Consider the following 26,019-nt stretch of genomic DNA (forward strand, 5'->3'; position numbering starts at 1 on the left):
CTAAGTTTCCACGATGAGAAGCTGGTAGAGAGCAAATTAAACACAGGTAAAAATAAGGGAAATAACAAAGAGAAGAAGCAAAAGTCAGTGGCATGTAACAGACAAACAAGGGAGAAAAATTAAAAAGGCAAAATTGGTTCTTTGAAAAAATTAATAAATTCTTAATCTCCTATCAAAAGCGGTAAAGTAAAACGAGAAAAGGATACACAAATTACTAACACCAGCCATGAAAGATGGGCCATGACTGCAGATCTTGGAAACCCAAACATAAGAAGGAGTCCCTTTCCGGCTCGGTGCTCCCCCCGCCCCCCACGCCCCCGCCTCTGCCCCTCGGTCCGGGCAGCTGCCGTCGAGAATGAAGTCCCCTTGAGCCCCACACTACATTGCTATTCAGAATTAGCCCCACACATGAATTTTGGTCATAAAATTCTCCAACCCATAACATCCCTCTGAAGCCTACTAATCTATCAACGTTATATCCTCAGGACTATTATTCTAATTTTGTAAACCGAAAGTAATTGGTATTCTATGTGGCTCAGTCATTACACTGAGTTACATTCAAGGAAGCATGATTCATAAGTCAAAGTGGTTTTAGAGTAAGAATTCCAAGCGGTTTTTGTCTCTGCCAAAGAACATAAAAACATGCCACATCATAAGCTACATTAATATTTTTCCAAACAACCTGGGGCTCTCCTACCATTCCGATACCCTGGACCCTAAACTTTCCCAAACTTTTCTCCACTCTAACTCTTTTCTCCATGCCTTGCATGTTTACCCCATACTACTCCAGCCTTCCTGATAGAAAATCTCCCCACTGTTTCTGCATCACACTGGACCAGTATGGGGAAAATACAGGATGTGATAACTTCCCGGTCCTCCCTTGAGCCCAGAGGAGTAAAACATAGAGGCCTTTCAAAAATGTGATTCTTCTATTCTGACTCTCTCTCAAGAAAGTCTTCTGAAATTTTTCTTAAGAACAGAATGCAATACTTTCTTACTCTCTTTCCAGTTTTCAAGAAAGAAAAAAGCAGAAGATAATTCTGGTTTTTAATTGTCCCTGGTTTTAAATATTCAGGGTTTTTTTTTTTTTTGTAAGAAAAATCTAATGTGGGAAGGAGGGACTACCAAATTGGGAAATTTGCATTTGTGGTAGGCTTCAGTGGACAGGATTCTCCCCATTCCCATATACATGCTCATTTGCAACATGACTTTGCTGCTCTTCCCATTGAGGTAGAGTCTATTTCTTCATCCCTTGAATGTGGGCTTGGACGTGTAATTGCTTTGGAAAATGGGACTTTAACAAATATGGCAAGCAGTGACTTGGAAAGGGTTTGCACAATGGGACGTACTCTCTTGCTGTTCTTGCCACTGTCATGGAAATAAGCCTGGGCTAGCCTGATGTATGATGAGAGACATACGGCCTAATCATCCCCATGACCCAGCCAACAGCCCGCCAACTGCCAGACATGTCAGTAAGGCTGTCTTAGATCATCTAACCTCCAGCTGACCCATCAGCTGACCATGGATGTGTGAGCCAACCGGACAGAGATCAGCCAAGTCAAGCCAGTCTAGAATAGCCCAGCCAAGTAATCATGAGCTAATTAAACATGTTTCAAGTCATGAAGTTTTGGGGTGGCATGTTATGCAGCAAAAGCTAACTGAAACAGCATTAAAAAGTATTCAATCATTTTTCATGATTAGTTCAACAGGCATCTAGGTGTGTAAGCCCCTCTGCTAAGCACAGGGATCCAAAGCCAAGTAAGACGTGGTTTCTAGCCAGAGGGATCCGCAAGCTGTAAGTGTACAGATACCAGCAAATAGATAATGGCAGTGCGGTGTGATAAATACTGAAAAGAGGTATGAACAACAACAACGAAAAAGTGGGGTGGGGGGTCATAGACAGAGTGACTCAGTGGCTTGGGATAGTTCAGGAATTAACAGGTGACATCAGAATTGGATCCTCACCAATGAACCAAAGTTTTACCAGACAAAGAAGTTGGGGAGAGGGCGTTCTAGACAAAAGAAATGCATAAGGCTGAGAGACATGAAAGTGTATAAGGTGTTTGGGAAATACAGAAATGTAACCTGCAAGGAGATGGAATAAGAAGTGAGGATTAAGGAAATACGGGTCAAATAATGTATTTGGTAATAAGCCCCCAACTATTATAGAAATATCAAATTAAGTAAACAAGAAATCATTAAGTGAAAAATCACAACAAAGTTATGAACATACAACAAAGAGTATGAATTATCACAATTATTTTCCTTCCTCCCATTCTCTTCGACTTCAGACTCCGTTGCAGTGAGAAAAGCTTACAGCGCAAGTCTCCCTGTGTCATTCGGTTAATTCAATTATACTTGTTCAGCTTGGAGCATATACACACTTTAAGGCATATGTATCCCCAATTATGTCAGAGGCACAGTTATCTGCAAAGCAATTTAATTTTTTTTAAATTTCTTTTATGTTTATTTTTGAGATAGAGAGACAGAGTGCGAGTGGGGGAAGGGGCAAAGAAAGAGGGAGACACAGAATCAGAAGCAGGCTCCAGGCTTGCGTGGTCAGAACAGAGCCCGACATGGGCTTAAACCCACCAACAGCGAGATCACGACCTGAGCTGAAGTCAGATGTTCAACTAACTGAACCACCCAGGCACACCACAATTTAATTTTTTTTAACATAGAATATAATAAATTATTTTCTAAAGTCAGCTCCTTAGAAAACAGTGGAAAATAATTGTATTAATTTAAAGGAATATGAAAATAACTTCTTCCCAAAGTCATGAAAGTAAATTTGTTAATAAGGGTGTTCCTAAATACATAAATAAATGTATTGTGATCATGTGTATTTTACTGCACTAAAGAATATCTCTTTAAACTATTTGGGGAAGATTTATGTAAAGAACCATCTAAAGTGAATCTCTGCCTAAACCCTTTCCTTCTTTGGAACTTGTCCATGCGTCCATGTGTCTGGCATAATTACTAGGTATTAGGAGGAGAAGGAAGGGGAGGAGGAGAAAGAGGAGATGAAGGGGAAGAAGTAGCAATTCCCTGTGTAACCTTAAGCACATCACAACCTTCCCAAATCTAGCCTCCACTGTGCATGGCATGAGTGTTCAATAAATGTGTGTTGAATGAACAAACACGTTGACAATCTCAGCTTTGATTTCTCCAAACAGAAAAGGAGACACTACCTGATCATTCAAGTCCCTACCAATCCCAAGACTCAAATGTTTCCCCCATGAGATAATACGAAAGAATACAAAATATATACAAGGGTTCAATTTATTAATTTAGTCTTATGTAATACATCAATGTATTTGCTCTTTAAAAGGAACACAAAGTATAAAACTATAAAAAAATGATCCTGAAAATTATACAAATTGTTTCCAAAGCATGATTTTAAAAACAGACCTTTAAAAAATGTGATTGAGATGTTCCCCAAGGAATCATAAGAAAAGGTAAAAGATGAAAGATGAACATTGACATGGAAGCCAATTTTTCACTGTCCAAATTGTATGAAAATAACGAAATCATGATGAATTACAACTTCACTTCTGTGCTGTTACCAGGACTTCTGTGATGGGATTCATGAATTTCATCAGGACTTTAAGCTGAATAAATCTGTCAGATTACTAATGCTGTAAATTAATTCTAAACCATAACTTGAGCATTTTGTAAACCTTGAGAACAAGGTACTTTTTGGCTTTGGTGAAAATTACTCCTACCCTTCATAATTGTGGTTAAATACATATAAAATTTACCATTTTAAAGTGTACGTTTCAGTGTCGTTTAGTACATTCACAATGTTGTACAATCAACACCATCTTCTAGAATATTTTCATCACTAAAACAAAACCAGTGACCATTAAGCACTTCCCACTACTCCCGCCCCTCCCTGCCCGCCCCTCACAAACTGACTCCTGTCTCAGTGGATTTACCTATTCTGGATATTTCATGTAAATGGAATCTCATAATTCGTGGCCTTTTGTATCTAGCTTCTTTCATTTAGCATATTTTTCAAGAAATGCCATATCCTTTAGCACTTAAGGAGAAACTATTAACGTAAACCATGGGGGAAAAGGATATACTGGAAAACTAAATGACACCTGAGGTAAGTGAATGAGTCAGTGCAATTATCTTTCAGAATGCATTCAAGTTTCCAGGACTGACTGGTGTTTAAACACTGATCAAATGAACAATAAATACAATTTTAACATTTTATATGCAGCATTAAAATCTTAAGAATTCATTTCCACTGAATTATTAACCATTGAAAGCAATTTATTTCGTGTCAGTTTTTCTCACAAGGCTATTGGAATGTTGTAGGGAATGAATACCATTCTCTATTTCAAATCCCTTTCTAATAGAAGTCCTAGTTTTTTAAAGTTATCAATTGATATAAAAGACACCCACTTGACATCATTAAATATTCACGGGTAATTCTATTCTTGAATAGATGTTATACTTGTGATCACTTCTATTTCTATGGTTTGATTTCTTTTAATCAAATAATGTAGTTAAAACTGAATGCTGATACTTCAGTTTTTCGATACTACAAACTTGTCAACTGAGACTTTAAAAGAAGCTAAATATGTTACTTAATCAAATCTAAACTTACTGGCCCAAACTACTAAACATGTGCTGATTAGAAGAAGTTTTTAAAAACTCTATATACTTAATCTAGGTTATTTTGATCTCCTGGTCAGAAAATTGAAGCATTAATGACAATTAACATGGAAAAGGGGATTTCAATGAAAAAAAAAAAAATTGCAGGACAGCAAAGGGCAATATCTCCGATCTTCAACTTCAATCTTTTGAGCAATAACACATTATTGCTACTGTTTTTATATCATTACATCACTGAATATTAATGCAACAATTAATTTTACTCTTTGAAAGGGGTATGGAAAGCTACCTCTAACCTTTGCCAAAGAATGAACCAACATGTACACCAACCTATGTACCTCTTTAAGGATCTTGTCTGAGAAAAAGATACTTCTGGCAATTTATAATAGAAAATGGTAAAAAGTAATGAATTTGCTTTTACTGGGAAAAGATAATTTGATGAGTTGGTGGGTCTTAAGAGTTCAACGGAAATGCAGTTTTAGGACTTTCAAACACATGCACTATTAGCAGCACTAGAACTAGCTACGTACTGAAGAACCACTTCCTATCACAATACTTGCATGCAAATAGATTCATAAAGTGATTTGGCGGATGCCCAAAATTTTATCGGTGAAAAGAAACACTTATGTTGTCGGTTTGCTTCAAAAATACTTTTCTTCACAGTAAACAATACTCAGACCAGAAAATGTCAAAAAGAGAAAAAATTATAGGAGATTCATATCAATGACTTTTTACTGTATTTCCACAGAGTACATTCATGAGACATCTGGTAGCCCATTTCTTTGCAGTTATTAATGAAAAGTCACTCCCCAAATAATATACTTGAATGTCAAACATTCTGAATACAAAATGTCAGTTTTGAAATGTTCTAAGGTAAAAAAAAAAGTACCTCAAGGTGTATCTCCATTAATATAGGTCAAGATGTATTAAAATCTACTTGGCCAATTCGTGATTATACGTGCAAATAAATATACATATATATATAAACAATAAGCCTATATAGACTTTTACCAATCACAGATGCAAAAAAATACTTGGCAAAAACTCAGCAAAAAACCTAGTTTTTGCAAAGGACTTTCCGAACAACACACATACTTAGTTTCTTTCTAGTTTTTTTCCTCTTGGTATTGCCCAATATTTCTTTCTAAAACACTTATTAGGAATCAAATATGCCAGGCAACAACATTTTCCAAAGTAATTTCCTTATATCTAAATGTCCCTTCTTTCTGAATTAGTAAAGTAGAAAAGTAAACCCGGTGAGGACACATTTCTCTGAAATATCCCCACACAATCATATCCCCATACAATCATCAGTACCTGAACTTTGAGTACCTCAATTTTGTCATCATTAGAACAGAAACTTGAAAGGACTTATCTTTTGAACTTACTTTGATCTTTTAAATCAAAGAAAATAATTACATAAAAAGTGACATTAAAACAAAACCATCCTTCCTCTCCCTTATTTTATTTAGAAAGAAGTTTACAAGAATTGGTCTTTACTTACACAGCTCAAAACTTGTTTGGAAATCAGATTTAGGTCAAATCCTAACAAAATCCATCACTGAATTAAATTAAATACAATGGATGAGTCACTCAGGAGTTGATTTTCTTTAAAGGGATAACTAACATTCCCTTACTTTCTAGGCCTCATGAACCTGTTAGGTAAGACTACTTAGAGGAGTATTTAGATAATCAAACACATATGAGAGAAATGCTTCCCAGGGGAGACTTTGTCCTTTGGCCAGTCTACTAAGAGACTGAGGGCTAGCTGCTTTCTTCTACTGCAACCCTAAACCTCCACCTGCAGGGGACCCAATCCTGTCACCTTCTGACATGGTGTGTCATGCATGAAACAATTTTTAAATGTCTGCATAACTATTCCTTAGAAAATTTTTACAATTAATAAATCCTAGATCTTTTTAGGTTGGGATACAAAATATGAAGAAATCTATTTTGCTTCTAAATGCCAAAAACTGCAAATTGCTAGAGGTTAACAATATGCTATCAATATAGTAATGGAAACTACCATATCATCAAGGGATATGGAAGTTTTGTTGAAAACTTCATTATCTGTGAAGTTACTAAGATCCTAATATCCACTGTCAATAACAGCAACTACATTGATGGGATATGTAGCACAGGCTCAAAGACTAAAAAAAAGATTACCAGATTATCAGGCTTTAATATCTCTAAATGATAGGGTTGAAAGGATTCCTACAAATATTTTTGTAGGATTTAATCCAGTATGTCTACGTCTACTCTTTTTGTTTATCCTAGAAATCTAATATGTTCACATGACTCTGCAACCACTAAACAAGAATGGATGATGACAAGGCTAAAGGTTAATGCTAATGAACTGTAAGTTGCACTGCAATTTACTTTAAACAGAAGAAACACAAGTTAAATACTAGTAATAACACTAGTAAAACTGAAACACTAGTAAGTCCTAGTTTTTTAAAAAAATGTCCAACCACCATGGCACCCAATGTATTTTGTCATACAGCTATAAGATTGACACAACACACATCACTTAATTTAACCATTAATAACAAATTACCATTACTCTTAATTTTGGATTACACGTGTGTATATACTCAAACATACCGACTCCAATAGTACATCATTCAGAATAGCTGGCATGTCCCAGGCTCTTCTCTAAGTTCTCAGACTTACAGTGCATCAGAATCACCTGAAGGCTTTTGTTAAAGCAGACTGCTGTTTCCTTCATAGAGTTTCTGATTAAGTCTACAGAGAGACCCAAGAATCTGCATTTCTAACAAATTCCCAGATGATCCTAGGAACCCCTACTGTTAAGTGACCTGTGAGTCTCAAAAGGCAATTACAGAGACAGAAAAGATAGAGAGAGAATGAGAAAAACAGAGACATGCAGTTCTAGGGAAGGAGGCAGCAGATAAAACTTAATACAGGTATTTCCTTCCATCCTGACACCTGCCCTTTATCTTGGTCAGAAAAAACTAAGAAATCAACAGACTCTCAAATGACAACTGACATACAAACCTTTTCACGCTTAAACACCTAGATAGATTGTTCCCATTACAAGTTTTAGAAAAACAATATAGCCAGAAACTCTTCAGCCTTTCAATACCCCTAGATGAGACTAATTTCAGGAAGACACTGAAAAGGCACAGAAAGTCAATGAGTTTTCCATATTATAAAAAAAAAAAAAAAAATGCCCACCAGTAAAACAAGGGTGAGCAATGATAATCAACAAACTTTTACAACATGCACAAAATGTACACTTATTAGAAACACTGTGTTTGGAATTTCTCAAACAAGTATTAAAAGTTTATTTCAAAGAAAGTTTTTCTTTTTAAGTTACTGAGCCACATAAAGGGAAAATATTAATTTTATTAGAATTTGAACAAATGCTGCACAAAGAAAACATTTTAACAAAATCATATGGTGGCATAACAAACAAAAAAGAAAACAGCCAAAGATGTGTAAAAGAAATATAAGGTGGAAAACTGTTAAATATCTCATGATCCAGTGTGGAAACAAAAAGTCTAAACTTAAAAACCAAACAAGCACAACCATAAAACAAAAAGTTAATGTTTGTGCTATCCTAACCAGACACATTCTTCAGCAAAACTTTAAAAGGCAGAGTTATATTTTACAGTATTTGACATCATATTTCTGACTTTTTTCACAGAAATAGTATAGAATTCAATCTCACAGTTGAAGTTTCAACATGGAGAAATAATTATTCTATTAATTAAAATGACAGGTGAGGCAAAACAACTGATTAGCCTTTAATGCTATATTTGCAACTGTAATAAGGATGTGATCCAACCAAAAGAAGTCTTAAGTAGTTGAGAGTTTTTTTGCTACTGCCCAAGGAACACCTCTGCCCAGTCTGATTGCCATATATGGTAATCAAGACCCTAATAACAATAGAGCATTCTCAGGGACAAATGTAAGAAAACGTAAGAGAAGTTTGATGTTTTATAGCAAAGTAACTTGTCACCATTTCAGACTACTAAATGCCAGGAGTTACTTAAAACAAATTATTTAAGTATATGTCCCTATCTTTGCAATTTATTTCTAAATACTGACACCGTATATTCATTTTTTTAAACTGATTAATTAACATCAGGTGAATTATGATGTATATCAATTTGAAAACTATAATAAAGTACCTCAACAATAAGACTTTGAGTATTTTTCTGTTATACCTTGATCTTTACACAAAGATGCAATTCTTACTATTTTGGTAGAGAAGTCTACGGGAAATAAACTTGGAAATGTTTTAAAGAGATTGTCAACCAAGACAGGTTTCTCCATTTCATGATTGTCATCTTACAAAGACACCAAATTTCACATTGTTAAACGTCTTAAAACAATATAGTTGTGATTTATAAAAAGGCAAAATTTTAAATGCTTAGTTAAGCCCTTTGCATTCTGAATATTTGAAATTTATTCACACAATGTGCCCAACCCAAACTTTAAATGAGGTATATTTTCTTCTCTCCAAATATCAGAAACCTAGCAAATGCAGAGTATGATGAACAGTTTCAAATTAAAATAAATTCACAGGCTTTTTGTTTTCACTTTAACCTGTCATAAAACACACTGCCATGAGTCTTTGGATGCGGTGTCTAACAAAAACGAAAAGTTGCATATGGTCGGTCATTCTCTGTATGAGAGCTGCAAATATATAAGGTGAAAATATTTTTGTGAGTCTTTTTAAAACATGATAAATGCATTAGCAAACATCTGTCATGATTTTAAATATTACCTAAATATATATTAAAGATCATCTGTGTATCAACAATTGTATAAGGGGAGCGCTAGAAAATAAAAATCTTATAATGATCTTACAGCAGTCCTTAAGCAATTGAATGTTTTCATCTGAAAAACAAATGCTGAAAAAATTTGATTCAAAGTTTTGCTTTTTGAATGCATGGGTTATAACCCACAGAAAACATGAGGAATAAATTGTTTGGTCAGGATCTTGTTAGTTTAAGAAGCAAAAAATTTAAAAACCAAAATATGCACACCATTAAAAATACTAGTTCTGAAAATTATGTAGCTAAAAATTAAATCACCCTGTCCAGCAAGTTCCAAAAATTTCACACATTTCAAACATTAAGGCAGCTTTTTTCCAACTAAACAGGACTTTATAAAAATATATGTCACTTCAAAACATTATATACATAGTGGCAATAAATTTAGCTAGTTGTAATCTTTAATACAATAAAGTGTCACATATGACAAACAAATTATACTAGGTGCTTGCATGTATGTGCAAGTGGAGTTACAGTCTCTAAAGTACAGGTTTTAAAACTGAGCGAAGTGAACGTCCTTCTTTAGTGAGTTCTCTTGTCACACACATACACGGCAGTGGGATTGCTTCCTCCCGTTTCTCTACAACATTGTAACTGCATTTCTTCAAGTGGTCAGCCATGCTTAGGATGTCAGCAAATTTCCATTCATTTACAGAACAAAATGCAGTACTGAATCGCCATACCTAAAAGAAAATTCTACTTCAGATTTAAACAAGTCAATTTACAAGTATCAAAATACACTTCTTGGTCCAACTGCAGACATTTGTACTGTGAGAGAAATAGCCAATATAATGTTTCAAGCAGTTAGCTACAAAACTGTAAATGAGTAAATCCATTTGGAGGCAAATCTGTTTATCAAATACCTGTAAATCACTTCTATGACATCATGATCTCAATAAATGCAGTAACCAAAAATAATAAAAGAAAAAACTCAACATTAAAAACTACATCCAACTAGACTTATTAAGCAATTTTTAAAAAATCATAACGTTGTTAATTCAGAGCTACTTCCTAAAATAATATATTGTACATTCTTTCATCCTATCCAATTGGCCACAGAGAACTATTCAGAGTCTGCAGATGCTGACAACACACATTATTATTTTTTTCCCCAAGTGTTTCTCCCATTCCTATTACACTATATGAAGTATGCCAAAAAATACACTATTTAGAAGTACCCAAGGTGCTTCGTAATATTCATGAATACAGGTACTTCAATTTATTCAAAATGTTTCTAAAAAATTTACATAAGAAAGCTTTTGTAAAATGAGTCAAATTTTATTCCAGATCATTGTAAAATGCATTTCTAGGCAAAATATCCACTTGCTATCCCTATTCGTGTGTCTATTGGCAAAAATATGGGCTACTTCCCCTTTTGCTCACTCAACAGCTCCAAGCCCTGAACAATGTTACCTTATTGGTCTAGCAATGACAGTTGTGACCCCTTCTCATCTTTACAGTTCTAAATATAAAGCTACCTGAACATAGGTGACAAGCAAGAATGGAGGACAGACTCAGGTAACAAGCATGAATGGGACAGATCAGGCCTAGGCATTCTAGCTAAGCTCATCAACAGGCACATGTGAAAGAACACTGAATACAATATAAACAGCAGATAACTCTAGAAAGTAGCAGATTTCAGAAAAGACCTCAGCACTCACTCATTAGAGCTTCTCAGGTAAGGAGGGCAATGTCTTCCAGGGTGGCCAGATGCCTTCAAATTCTGTGGGAACACTTAGTTGTCAGCTGGCGATAGAGGTCACCGCTGTTCAGCACAGAGGGTACTTACTCCCTGTATCCCTTGGGGTTATACCAACCATTCCTCCTGCATGGAGTTATTTCCTATGAGTCTGAGAGAGCAGCTACCAACAGACATTACAAATGTCATCAGCATCCCTTACAATCCCCTATAGCTATGAAACTAGAGGAAGAATTAGGAGTTTTGTTAAACTTCAGCAGAACAAATTCGTTTAAGATTCAATGGTGGCAGACAGCCTCCCTACTTCCACACAATTAATTAAGAGTCTGGTGAAACAAACTCAGGAAAAACTGGATGATTCCCACCTCCTGATGACAAGGTTTCTTAGTCATGGGCCAGTTGTTCTTTCAAAAGTATTCCTCAAGTACATTAGTGCCTGCTATATGGCGATGCTGTGCTAGGCAGTAGATATTTTAGTTCCCAGAGTCTCACTTCTCAAGGAACTTACAGTCTGATGAAAAAGACCTGACAATTCATCAGTGAATTACAAAACAGCAGAGTGCTCTAGTAGGGGAACATAACCAGGCGCCACACGAACACAGAGCAGCGCACCTCCCTGAAGGCTTCAGTGTGGGGTGGGGATTCCAGAAGGCTTTCCTGAGGAAGTAAGATCTGTAGAGTAAGCAGGAAATATAGTGAGAAGATGAAGAACGCAAGTTCCAGAGACAGGTTCCCTAGGTCTGAATGCATCAATTAGTTGGACAAGTTACTTAACTTCTCTAAACTTAAGTTTCTTCATCCATAAAATAGGGACAGTAGATCAAATAAATTAACAGAAGTAAAATGCTTATTAGCATACTGTCAGGCATATTGCATATGTTCAAATGTAGGTATTGTGTTAGGGACAACATACTCGAAGGCTGTAAGTGAAGAACACAAGAAAGAAAACATCAGGAAACTGTTAAGTAAATCAACATAGGTGGAATATAAGAACAAGAGGAAACTGAAGACATAAGATTTATAATACGAATCTTACAATTTGAGATTATAAAAAAGTCTTAAATGTTTCATTAAGGAATCTTTCTCTATCCTGGAACAATAAACAAACATGGAAGTTTTTTTGTTTTTTAAATTTTTTCTCAATGTTGATTTATTTTTGAGAGACACAGAAAGACAGAACATGAGCAGGGGAGGGGCAGAGAGAGAGGGGGACACAGAATCCGAAGCAGGCTCCAGGCTCTGGACATTCAGCACAGAGCCTGATGCAGGGCTTGACTCACGAATGGTGAGATCATGACCTGAGCCAAAGTCAGACACTCACCTGACTGAGCCACCCAGGTGCCCCAAAGTATCTTGTTTTTTTTTTAATTTTTTTTTAATGTTTATTCATTTTTGAGAGACAGACTGTGAGTGGGGGAGGGGCAGAGAGACAGATCAAGTCATGATGTCACCGTGAGTTCGAGCCCCACGTCGGGCTCTGTGCTGACAGCTCAGAGCCTGGAGCCTGCTTCAGGTCCTGTGTCTCCCTCTCAACCTGCCCTCGCGCCCTGCTCATGCTGTCTCTCTCTCTCTCTCTCTCAAAAATTAATAAACATTTGAAAAAATACATATATATTTCTAAGGTGCCTGGGTGGCTCAGCCGATTGAGCATCTGACTTCAGCTCAGGTCATGATCTCGCCATTTGTGAGTTTGATCCCCACACTGGACTTGCTCCTGTCAACCTGTCAACTCAGAGCCCAATTTGGATCTTCTGTCCACCCCCCTCTGCCCTTCCCCCCCACCTCTCTCTAACAATGAAACATTAAAAAATATACTTAAAACAAGAAAATATTTCTCACTCTAGTCCTTATGGAGAGAATATGCTGGAGAAGGACCCAATTAGGAACAGAAACCCAGTTAGGCTCTCTTGCGGTAAGCAAGAGAGAGCCGAAGGGGACAGAGCTAAAGAAATGGCAGTGGAAACAATAAACAAACCAGAGTGGTATGAAGAAGGGAGACTCAGGAAGACTTTGTGATTACGTAGACGTGGAAATAAAGGGGGGAAAAAGAAGTCAACCCTACCTCCCAAACTCCTAGTTTAGGCAATCTGATAAGATGATAAGGCCACCTGCTGAGATTAGGGGGGATAGAGATGTAGAGTAGGTTGGACATGCTGAGTTTGATGGCCCTGTGAGACAGTCAAGTGGAAATGTCCAGGAGATGCTTGTACAGTCTAGAGTTCAGGAGAAAGCAGCCAGGATACAGATGTGGGAGTACTCTGCGTAAATGATGGCAATTTAAACTCCAAGAGTAGATGAGATTTTCTGCAGGAACAGAATTCCCAGAAAGAATGTTACCTCATAGGTCAATACTAATGAGCAAGGACAAAAAGAGACCACGCTCAGAGTATCCCATCCCGAATGGGAGAAAGACACCATGTCACCTGTATGTGTATGCAGGTACACAGCAAGTATGAAACCTTCTGCCACTAGAATTCCCATTTGGGAAAAAATGATAAAATAGTGTATTCATTTGTTGGTCAAAGCTTCACGAGAGCACAAAAGATGTAGAATTCTATTCTGAAAAACTGAAGCAAATGAATAAAAGTCAGAGAAAACCTAAGGGTAAGAACAAAGTAGCTAGAGATTTGAAACCTGTGCAACCCAGGTGAAGATTCTTCCACTTTATAAAATGCAAAATGTCACATTATAAATGTTCTAAAATGAAAATCTGCAATAGAAGATACTTGTAATGCCTTCTAGTTTCTCTTAGATGGTACCTCAGAAAGTGGGCAAAAGTAGGGGCCCCAGGTGGCTCAGTCGGTAGAGCATGCGACTCTTGATCTCAACGTTGTGAGTTTGAGCCCCATGATGGGCATAAAAATTACTTTAAAAAAATAATTAAAAAATTATAAAGATAAAAAGAAGGTGGACGGAAGTAGACTTTTCACAAGAGAAAATGGTGGAGCCAGGATTCGTTCCCAGGTCGGCCTCAATCCCCAGCACAAGTCTCCAATATGCAACACTCTCTTGTACAGTCCTACATCCAGAGCCCCCACCCCTAGTATCAAGTCCAACTACCCTACTCTTACCTCACTTCAACCTAACACATTTCCACATCTATCCATTTATGCTCTCTATCCCCCCAAATACTCCACTGATCACTTACTAATAGAAGCACTTGTAACTTTTTTCATCTCTCCCTATTTAAGTTCTACCTGAAATAACCAAATTCTAAGAAAGAAATTGCTAGGAATGGAGAGAAACTGCCAATTGTAAGCAGTGAAAAACCTTGTCCTCGCTTCCTTCATCGTCCTATAGTGAAAATGTTTCAGATGGAACTCAAAATAGAAGGTGGTTAACATGGATTCAAAAGGAGTTGTTACGGAAGAATTGAATAAGGACAGAACTGCTCAACTAAAAAAACACAAGTGGCCTCTTACACATCAGAATGCCAAATTAGAACCCAATACTGGGATGTCTGCAGTAAATATGTGATTATGACAAACAATTCTAGCCTAGTTTTCTATTAACTATCATTATGTTTAAAAAGTCTGTTAGATTGAAGAACGGTCAATTTTTCAACAAGATCTTAATTTTATTAATTGTGCAACATTAAGTGTCTACCATATGTCAATTAAGGAGATGATACAGTTGAGATTAAACTAACCTTTTCTTTTATTTGCCATGATGAATTTCCTTCTGGATACTTCTTTTTCCCCCACTGCAGTATGACCATTCCACGCGACTGAAGCAGGCTGCCACATACATCCCTCATTAACTTGGATACACATGAGAGCTGGCATAAACTGAAGCCATCAAGAAAGCCTGCAATATGTTGTAGGACCTCAAAAGGAAGACTACTTAGATGGTCACTATGTAATCCCAACACACAGTTTCTAGCAGGCTCCACTAAAACTGTAGATACACAAGGCTGAACTCCAAATGACCTCAAATGGCGGTCATGTATAATCTTTGCTCCTTGGGTTGATGGACAAAATCTACGCTGAGAGTAGGTACAACCATAATATGCTAAAGGACACCTCTGTTCCATCCAGCCATTGAGTCCAGCATGAATGTCACCATGCACATTCTTAAAATGGGAAGAAAATTCTTTTCTTCTAAATAACTGTCCACAAACAAATGTAAACATTGAACGCTGCTTGGGTTGATACCTAGCGACACATTCCAATACTAAATCCAGCCCAAGTGTCTGAAAAGGACTTGGATTTGAAAGCTGTGGATTGGCATGATCACAAGCAGAAGCTGAAGCTATCTCCCCAACCATTGTATTTGTAGCTAATATTGCAGATGGAAGGGAAAAAGTCTGAGTCCCAAAATCAATGCGATATACATCAACCATGCGACTATCAGATATACCCCTCCCACCTGGAGAATCTCCTAGACAAAACAGTAATGCTGCTGTGATTAGATCTATTCCTTGGAGGCCCATTGGATCTTCTGCAACTTCCAAATCTGATGTATCTACTGCTTTATCTTCTTTTGGTTTGGACCAACATGAATTAGAAAGAAATTTGAATGAAGGAGGATGACTGAAAGATAAGACATCCACATTCCTCAAATCCCCTAAGTCTACTTTTCTCCAACACAATTCTCCTTCATCCTCACCATCTGGCATGAGGATGTGCTGAACTGTGCCATTAGGCAAAGCATTAAGTTGTGCTGCTACTGAAAGTGAACTGGAAGGATCTGAAGTGCCATCTGATGCTATACATTCTCCATTTGTTAAGTTACTTTGTTTTGAATCACCATGTAATTTCTGACTTTGGTCTATGGCCTGTGTACATATATTTTCCAAAGAAAAGCCATTACAAAGAGCAGAAGCGCCATAAGAACTGGTGTTCGAGTCATACAATAAATCACTTGAGCCATTTTGTTCAGACTGGAAATTCAGACTTGTGTCATTATGATCAATTCCACCTACTGCTCCTATCTCCTCCTCATAAAGATGGTCCTGGTCTTTCAAGTGTCTATTCTGCAAGCTTTCTCTGGCATTTTGCTCTTCATTCACTTCATTTGGGGAAGCACAAAGACTTGTACTTAACATGCCAATGTCTCTTGTGGCGGTATTCAGGATATCTAAGGCAGCAGCCAAACTTCTGGTTGTTTCTACAGTAGCTTGATAAAGTGCACCATAAGATTCTTCATCAACAGATACCAAACCATTAGTATGTGGTATTTCCGGGACACTTGATTTAACTGAGATTTGTTCTCTAGGTTCTGCCACTTTATCAGTTGCTTTTGACATCATGGTGGCTACTTTGAGAGACTCTAAGAGCATCCTTTGGTCTTGAAGGGCCAAGGCCATATCTAATTGTGCCACTTCATCGACATCTCTGCTTAGATTTTCATACGATTTCCGATCTGCGTAACTAACTGGCCATCGGTTCCACTCCATAGTACAGCACACCACACTTGCAGGACACATTTCCAGATGTTCAGCAACTTTATTTCGAGCCATTGTAAACGGACATCCGAAATCACTATTTAAGCAAGGCACTCGTTCAAATGGACATAAAAGTCGATGCTCATCAGCTTTACAAGAATGGAAAACTGCTCCACAAACCAGTGGACAACCAATCAAGTCACAGGAAATCCCAGGCTCCGGTCTGATCATACACCGTCTACTGACACAAGTCACACAGTGTGAATGCTGCAGCTCCTCCTCCATAATGGCCAGTCCAGCTCTAGTTGTTGAGATGGAAAAAAGATAAGAAGTTAGGCAAAAAGTCGTCGATTTTTAAAAATTGTTGAATAATATAAATCAAGTCATAAAGGTGTACTGACTTACTGCAAGATGAAATACATAAAATAAACATATTTAACAAGTTTACTTTATATACAATCAGTCCGTCTTGAAACAACTTAAGCACTTCAAAGAACCGCAGTTCATTTTCATAGATCATAAAACAATATGCCTAAAGAGTTGACCTCTTTATGTTGACCTCTTATATGTTTCAAAATATAATACTTGAATTCTAGTATACTGTGTAGTATATAAATTGATGCCAAAAACAAATTAATGCATGTCTAACTTCTAAATTCCAAGAATGTTTTAGCTTTTATTTTTTTAAGACTGATTCTGAAGCACCCAGACTGCAGAAATCTCATCATTTCTTAAAAGGGAATGATCTGAATTTCATGAATATACTTAACTAAAAGTATTAGAAGCTTTTGTTTTATTCCCTCTAAATATATGAATTCATTTAGGATTTCATCTATTGATCACTCCTTCTACATAGTGATCACCATAGTGAGCCTTAATTAGAACACAGAGGGAATTTACCCACAAAACCCAAGTTCCAGTTCAGTTGGTGGTTATGGGCAAATCACTTACTTCTGAGGGTCACAGTTTCCATTCATTCATCAAACATCTATTTATTGTTTAACTAGTATGCACCAGGCACTGTGTTTGGTGTGGCAATATAGAGATTATTAGTAAGACGTGGTGCCTCCTCTCAATGAACTACAGCAGGTCAGAGACACAACAGTAAAAATCATGTCACATCATTATGTGACCGATTTGACAGAAGTAGAATGGTAACACGGAGAACGTAATTATCAGCATGGTAGGGGCTAGAGAATTCACAGTAGTCTTGAAAGACGGGAAATCTTAAGCATAGGAGGGGACACTTGGAAAGGTAGGGAAGTATTCAATGTTGAAGTAATGACATGTAAATACAGAAAAGTAAGAATTGGCAAAACATATTCAGGGAACTTGAAGTTTCCTAGTGTTGCTGGATCATAAGGTGAAACACTACATAGCTGTGGGAGATGAGGCAGGATAGTAGAAATAAAGCAAATCATTAAGACTGCGCTATATGCTACTCTCAGGAGGTCAGACTTTAAGTAATAGGAAGTCACTGAGGATTTTAGCAAAGAAATAGTATCTATAAAACATTAGGAGGGGTTTACAGATACCTAATGGTCTTCCCTGCCTTTATCAAGAAAAATTTTATACAAAAATAAGAGAAAACATCAGCAAAATATACTGATATAATTACTGACACTATGCACTGTATTTTTTTTCTCTAATCTTCAACATCTTTATTGACTTGTTCCTATGAGCAGTAAAAACTTAAAAAACTATTTCATCTTTAAAAACCTAAATAATAAAACAATATCCTCCTTCTACTACTATTCTTTTTTCCTAGTCAAGCTTTCAGAAGGGAAGAAAACAAAAACAAACCTTCAACTCTCCCATGTACTCTTCTGCCCTCTAATCGGTCTTTATTTTTACCACCAGTCATTAAAATGGCTCTGAGATCCTCAATGCTAAATCCAAAGGGCATTTTTTCCAGACCTCACCTTCCTTGGCCATTTCCTTTATTATGCTGACTATTCCCTCCCTTTTGACATACTTATCTTTCCTATAGTTTTCAAGATGTCACATTTCCCTGATTTCGTGCGCCCCCCGCCCCCATCTCTTTGATTATTCTTTAATCTTTTCTTCTAAAATATTTCTCTTCTTCAGGGAGCATGTCATTTCTTGCTCATTCTATACATTCCCCTTGGGTGCTCTCAATTTCTCAAAAGCTTCAATTACCACCCATATGCTGAAAACTAATCTATACCACTTGCCCGGACCCCTCTTACAAACTTTAGATCTGTACAGCCGATTGCTTATTATACATCTCTACTTCTACATGCACAAGCAACTCATCTCAACATTTCCCAAATTAAATTACATTGTAATAGATAATAATTTTCTGGGTAAGAAGTCGATTCTTAGCCTATTTTCTTCACTTCAGGGCATAAAAGATTACTAGCTCTCTGACATATTTTTCCATAAATTCTACCTGGGTTCCAGGTGGCTAATGTAAACTAACTACTCCCAAATTTGCTTTTTATTTTTCTCCAGTCCAGGGTTGATTTTTGCCAAACAATAACAAAAGTCTACCTAATACTGACAGAGCTCTTGATTAAGTGGAAAAATTTCTGAGTTGGTATTATGGCACTTACTGATGCCTGGAGGGTAAAAACCAAAGCACACATTTAACAAGAAAACTGTATCTTTAAATTGTGTTTAAAAATTACAAATTATGAGTTAAATACTTCTGCATGTTTATCCCCATAAGTTTTACAGGTTAAGACAGAACCTGTATGTTAAACGCACACATGCTCACAGAGTCATAATAGAAGAAATGACAAGACTAATGATGACAAACGTTTGTAAATTGAGCAGAGGTTCAAAGAGAAATGTTAGTAAGAATTAAGACAAATTTTACAGAGTGATTAGATTGTGAAAACAGCTGTAGCTTTCTTATTTTGCAATAAGACTGAGTTCTTCTCACGTGCTGAGGGGTTATAAGCTTGACTGTTACCAAGAGAGAACCTAAAAATACACGCAGTTCTAAAGAAGTGACCACTGCTCTCATAACTCGTAGAAACACTTTATGTTATGTGCACATCACATGACCACACAGGCAGAACACATCTCAAAAACATCACTTAATTCTAAAATAGCAACTGCTACAAACAACTAAGTTAAATGCAAAACAGCGAGAACTTTGAAAGGAAGATGTAGAAGGGCTCTCAAGCTTCACAATAGTTTGTTCCACACTACTCCCCTCGGAATAAGAAAAATGTTTTTAAAAAAATAAAAAGAAACAGAAGCAGCCACAGCAATGAGTCTACAATATTTATTTACTGAAGTAGACTTCGAAGGAAAAAAAAACACTAATTATGTACCAATTTTATCCCTGATGTATATCATTTCATGTAATGTCCCTTAACACTCACAACAACCCAGAGGAAACTGAGGTTCAAAAAGGTTTAAGTGACTTGCCCAAGGTCATCCACCCAGTAAGTGGCAGAGCTAGGATTTACGTCTGTATCTGATCAATGCACACGGACAACAGATATGTTTACTCATAAAAGCTGAAGAAAATAGGCAGTACACTTCAGTAACTGGTGATCCAATTTTAAGATGTCATTTGAGGAATGGAGATTACACAACTTTGCTTGTAGTTTATTCCAACACTTAGTCACCCCTGTGGTCAAGAAAGTCTTTTTGGTCCTTTGTAATTACAATAGCACATAACTTCACTTTGAATATAAGTGTTTAAAACTACTTTTAAAATAACTACATTTGTTTTTGTTTTTTTTTTTTAATTTTTTTTTTTCAACGTTTATTTATTTTTGGGACAGACAGAGACAGAGCATGAACGGGGGAGGGGCAGAGAGAGAGGGAGACACAGAATCGGAAACAGGCTCCAGGCTCCGAGCCATCAGCCCAGAGCCCGACGCGGGGCTCGAACTCACGGACCGTGAGATCTTGACCTGGTTGAAGTCGGACGCTTAACCGACTGCGCCACCCAGGCGCCCCTAAAATAACTACATTTGTAATACTCAGTATAAACTTATGGAACAAGAATACAAATTTAACAATTCTCAAAACGGCCATATAAAGTAGGAATCAAGTTTAATTCCATTTTACAAGTGAATATATTCAAAAATAAGTTAAGAAAATGCACTAGATAATACCCAAAGTGTATTCTGGGGTAGAATCCTCAGCTTAAAAATTTTAAACTTCCAGATCCATTCTTTTTCTAATCAAGATCACCACCAAATTAAATATACCTCCATAAAGTATTTTATAATTGGTCATAAATCCTGTGAAATGGGTTTAAAGCATCCGTCCCTGACTTCTCAGTTGAACAGTGACACAGCAGACTCAGTAGAAAACAAGTTGCTAAAACTGAGCCTTCAAATTAAAGATAAGCTTAATTGAAAACTCAGTATTAAGTTTTCTTAAACTCTCTTTAAAAAGAATCTTAACATTCCATATAACATCTCTTTTAATTTACACTTAAAATTGAATGACTGGGAAAAGTCTCATTAGACTACAAAATGTTTGTAAATGATTAAATGCTTTACAATAGTGTCAATTTTCTCCAACAGAAATTCTTGGCCAACTCATACTCTCTGACTGACAAGCAATCCATAAAAATAGTTTTTAAGACATGCCATTTTCCCATACAGTGAAATGACGCCTTGTCATTTAAGGCTATTTCTAGACATAAAAATAACTGCCCTCAAAAACCCATTTCTTTATTTTTCCAAATTCATCAAAGTAAGTAAGGAGATAAATACATACAACATTGCAAGTTAGCATGACGTTACAACACTAAGTCAAGTCGCCCAAAGCACTCAACGCAGCTTGTTGCTACGTATGTCTCTGCTGGCAAGACCCATGCACACACGCACACCTCCCCTCCAACTCCCGCCTCAAATCTTAGGTCACAGCGTAAATGTTACTTTCCACACACCAAAGACAAGGTATGGATCTCACATTATGCTGTGGGCTCAGGACACTCTGCATTCTTCCTTGGTAATACCAGTCGCAATTCTTTCAGTAAATCGTTATCCTTCAATAACTACCCGCACAGGAAAACTTCAAGCTTCCTGAAGGAGACAGAACCATCTCTGTCTCATCCATTCTTGTGTTCCCTTATTCCAGACTGTGCCTAATTGGAGCTTCACTTATTTTAGAAACATGAATAAATGAAAGAATTATACTACAAGAAAGAGCCAAATGGATTCCAAAACAAAATGAGATTCCTGATGTCATGGGAGTCTACATACTTCACAAAAAAATACAACCTTACAGACCTAGTATTAGACAATCAGACTGAGCCAAAATTACCTCACTGTACCAGCTATAAAAAGTCAGTAATGCTCAAACATTTACTGAGGACCTAAGTTATATGTTCCAAGCATTATATACAGAGTAAACTGACTATGAAAAAAGCAAATCAAAGGGAAAAGGAAGTCAAAGAAGGTTGATTTCAACCCCTCGTTATTTTAAAATCTTAAAAAATAATAGTCATAAAAGGTACAGGCGTAAATGTTTGCCTGTATATTGTCCCACTATTTTAACTCCCTAATCGACTCTGTGCCGTTTCAAAAAGAAAAGCAGAGAGAGGTGGAGGTGTGTGCACATGTGCATGTGCCTGAGTAGCTATATGGTTAAGAAGCTCCAAAAAGGAAGTGGCATCAGCCTACTGCTTAATGTTACAGCTACTATGGTACTAGATGAAACAGAATTCCACTTAAACAATAAAATGTTGTTTCAATGTAAGGCTGAAAAGGAACAATAGACAGACATGTTCAATTGGTTAACACAAGCAAGTCTACAACTGAAATCTGACATTTAGCAATCAGTTATAAGTGGCTCCAAGCAAGTCTCATGCTACAGTTGGAGGCACTGGTCATAGTAATACAATTAACTGTACAAGTAATATTAAATAGAAACACCTGCTGGGTGATTTGCAGATCAAGCGCAATCAGTATTAAAGACCATAATAAATCTATAACCTCAGTTGGACATCTTATTTCACTGGTTTAAAAAGGAGCGGGAGGGGGGGTGGCAGTGACTAGGCAAGATTTAAAATCCTCTATCATTAAACTTCCAACTCAAAGCACATGCCCTCCTGATGAGTCCAAAATGGCTAAATGGGTTACACTGTATACATTCTTTGTATTCGATTTTGGTTCGGCCTTTTTATTTATAGAATCATGACCTAATTATATGGAATTTCTTTTCAAATTTTTAACTATTCCCCTTTTGATATAATCAAAACATATATCTTCTAGTCTAAATATGGTCATGAGTAGTTTATTCCAAAGTGAAGTTCTAACTACTTGCAATGTTCTCCACTAAATAAGCAAATGAAACTATTACAGACTTAAATTAAAATAATATTAACAAATACTTAATACTCAGACCAGACCTATTTGAGCAGATACTCAGATAAAAATAATCCACCCAAATGGTGGTACTCAGCTTACTGAAATGAGCATCATGGCAGAGGGGAATGGGCTTCTAAGGAATCTCAGCTTTGTGACCTTGAGGCTATTACCCTATTGTTAAAACAACCTGGAACTCTATAAAGGTTAGTTATAATTATATGCGCCCAACAGGATACAATGTATTCCTCAGAAAAAGATGTACTTCACTTTACACAACAGCCACATCTACATACACAAAGCTTAATGTAAAATAATGTTTTATATCAAGTCATTTATAATTATAAAGCTTACCAAAAGCAACCGTATGAGGAAACAACCTATGTTAACATTATCCACACACACACAACAAGACCTATCCTTTTTATAAAAGATTTCTGGACTGGGTTTTAATTGGGGTATGTCTGTAATTATCTAACTGCTTACAGCATAAAAACCATTAGTCTAATGGTTCACATAGTTCTCACAAAGTTCAATCAAACTGAACATAGTTCATAGTTCATCTCGCATAGTTCATCAAACTGAAATTGAAATTAAATATTTTATATAGCCTTTTCATTGAAGACTTTGTCAAAGAATTCTACAAATACAATGTCCTTTTAATGAAACAGGCATAGGAACTCAGTTAAAAGATGTATCCAAAATCATACAAAATAGCACAGGGCTTACCCCACTGAAAGTCACATTTCTGTAATATACTAGATCAAAGAGTAAACACGCATATGTGGTGACCTTAAAGTACCCCTCTAACTATATACATTATCTCAAAGTATTACCACTCTTTCATAGGTATTGTATTAGGATACTTTGTATTTTTTAAAAGTCTCCAATGGCCGACAGGGAGAAATACTGGGTTGAAATTAAACACCTAGCACACTTGGAATGCATAAAAGTTTGCCTATACCAGAAACTTCAGCTCTCTGGTAACACTCACAGAACTCCACCCGCTAACAAGTCCAGAACCACAAAAAAAGCTTATGTCACTGCATTAAAGTACTAGGCAAAAACAAGTTGGCAATGTAAAAGTTGCCAAAACACCATGTTATCCTCAGTTATCCTCAATTAGGCTTCTGGAGTAAGAAACAGTGACTAAGCATAAAGAACAGTGATTCAGCGAAAACTGCATACTGAAAAATTAAACCCTTAGAAAAATCCTAAACATACATTTTATGCTATTCTTTTCCCTTTGCTGCGTCGAAAACTGGAGTGCTACTTTGTAAAACCTTAGCAAATATGAGCAAAGGCAAAAATCTGCTCATGTAACTTACTAGGTCTCTAAAGGATACAACACAGTATTGAAATGCAGCAAAAAAAAAAATAATAATAAAATCAAGTTTAAAGTTTGGGAGGTTTGTATTTAAAGAGTTTTAAGTTAATCTACACGGATATCAGAATGCCCATAAATAGCTTCCTCTTGGATCAGAGTCAACAAAGTAATTACGGAATAAAAGGTCAATTCCTTCCCAACCATCTTTTATCTGGGACTTACGACAGAGCTCAGAAAGAAAAACAAGAGAGGGGAACGGAGTGCAAGAACCATGGTAAACAACATACTGTTCTGCCCGTCTGTCTCTATCCTCCCAAATACACACGTTAAAAACCTACTCAAAGGAGGTTACTTTGAATTCAACGTGCACTCCGTGGCCTCCTTCCAAGCACTGTTCCACGGACAGGACACAAATAACTTGGAAATGGTCATACCCCTCAGATCCAGAAAATCAGGAAGTTTCTCTTTAACAAGGGCTCTCAGAGGCTAAGGCTAAGATCCGCTCACTACCATGAATGGAAAAGTTACCAACTTCACTCATCCCGTGAAGACAGTAAATAATGCCTCCCAATCTTCCTTTAACCCGTCTGTCCCCAAACAACCCAAGTTTCCCAACGGCAAAAGGAAAGAGAAGCCGGGCTTTCAAGGTTCGGAGGGCTTCCCAAGTTCACCCCCCGCTTCACCCCTCCCACCCCGGCACACGGACGGACACGCCAGCCAGGTGACACGGGGGTCGCGGCTCGCGCGTGGGTCGCCATTGCTGACCGCCTGCCCCCCCCGAGGGCCGGGCAGGACGACCTGCGCGGACGCCCACGCCGCGGACGCCCTGTGGGCGCGCCAGGCCAGGCCGGCCGGGGACCCGCGAGGCCGGCGCGGGCCGTGTTTACTCCGCCCAGGCCCGGCCCGCCGCCCCCCGAGGCCGCCGCCGCCCCGGCCGCGGGCCTCGCACTGCCCGGCCGCCGCCTCCGTCCTCGGCGCAGCCCGCGCCGCGCCGGCCTCCCCCGCCGGCCTCCCGACACTCACCGCCCCGCGCGGCCGAACCGCGGCCCAGGCCTTGGCTGCCGAGGCCGCCGTGCCCGGCTGCTCCGCGCGGTCCCGGCCGCTCGGCGCCCCACACCCCCCGTGCAGTCCTCCTTCTCCGGGCCTCTCAGCCCCGCCGGGCCGCCGCCTTTTCTCCTCTCCTCCAGCTCCTCCGCCTCCTCCCCTGGCGGCAGCCCTCCCCGCGCGCCCCGCCCCGCCCCGCTCGGCCCCGCCCCGCTCGGCCCCGCCCGGCCCCGCCCACCCGACCGGGCCCGGCCTCGGCGGCGGCTGCAGTCCCGGCGGAGACGCGCACGCTGAGCCCGGCGGGGACGCGCACGCTGAGTCCGACGGGGACGCGCACACCGCCCACTGATGCTCCACGCGGAGCGGGGGAGTAGAGTCTCTGCAGTCCTGGGCTCCGAGCGCCCAGCCAGGGGATTCCCACTGGGCCCCACGTGGCTCCGCCGTGACGGTGCTAGTTCAAATCCTGTTGGAATCTTGTATTCCTGCAGGGAATCCTAGACCTGTACTGTTGGAATTGAGGAAGCAGGCCCAAGTACGGTGTCTTGTTTCCCTCCCTACATTGTAGGATAAGCTGCCAGATCCCTTAATTCTCGGTGCGGTGCTCTTGCCCTTTACGTCATATTCAGGAAGAAGCGAGCAGCTCTCGCTGAATCTTTGAAGATGCTGCCGCAAACCTTTGTGCCTGCTAACTCAGTGCACCTGAGTCCTGTAGCTTAGTGACCCTTGTAGTGTTCCACCTACCCCGGGACTGAGCTCAGCCCAGGATTCAGGCGTTGCGAGGCTTCACTGGAGCCCAGGCAGGTCTATTTCTGTAAGGGACAGAGGCA

At 38.4% G+C, this 26,019-nt stretch overlaps 2 protein-coding genes across 2 annotated transcripts in view; both read right to left on the bottom strand.

The window, feature by feature from the left end:
* EPM2A (EPM2A glucan phosphatase, laforin) overlaps nt 1-25,365 on the bottom strand; it is a 167,251-nt gene extending 141,886 nt beyond the window's left edge. The window contains exon 1 of the mRNA XM_086708069.1: nt 25,172-25,365. The gene's annotated coding sequence lies outside the window, so the exon portion shown is untranslated. The remainder of the gene's footprint in view (nt 1-25,171) is intronic.
* On the bottom strand, nt 7,976-17,059 carry FBXO30 (F-box protein 30). The gene is made up of 2 exons (XM_025925370.2): nt 14,780-17,059; nt 7,976-10,114 (listed from the first exon to the last, which is right to left on the bottom strand). The coding sequence occupies exons 1-2, from the start codon at nt 16,799-16,801 to the stop codon at nt 9,911-9,913; spliced, it is 2,226 nt and encodes a 741-aa protein (XP_025781155.1). The 5' UTR covers nt 16,802-17,059; the 3' UTR covers nt 7,976-9,910.
* Nucleotides 25,366-26,019: the final 654 nt, after the last annotated feature.

Source organism: Puma concolor, chromosome B2 (genome assembly GCF_028749965.1).
Source record: "Puma concolor isolate L17-30 chromosome B2, mPumCon1.1.hap2, whole genome shotgun sequence".
Classification (NCBI taxonomy): Eukaryota; Metazoa; Chordata; class Mammalia; order Carnivora; family Felidae; genus Puma; species Puma concolor.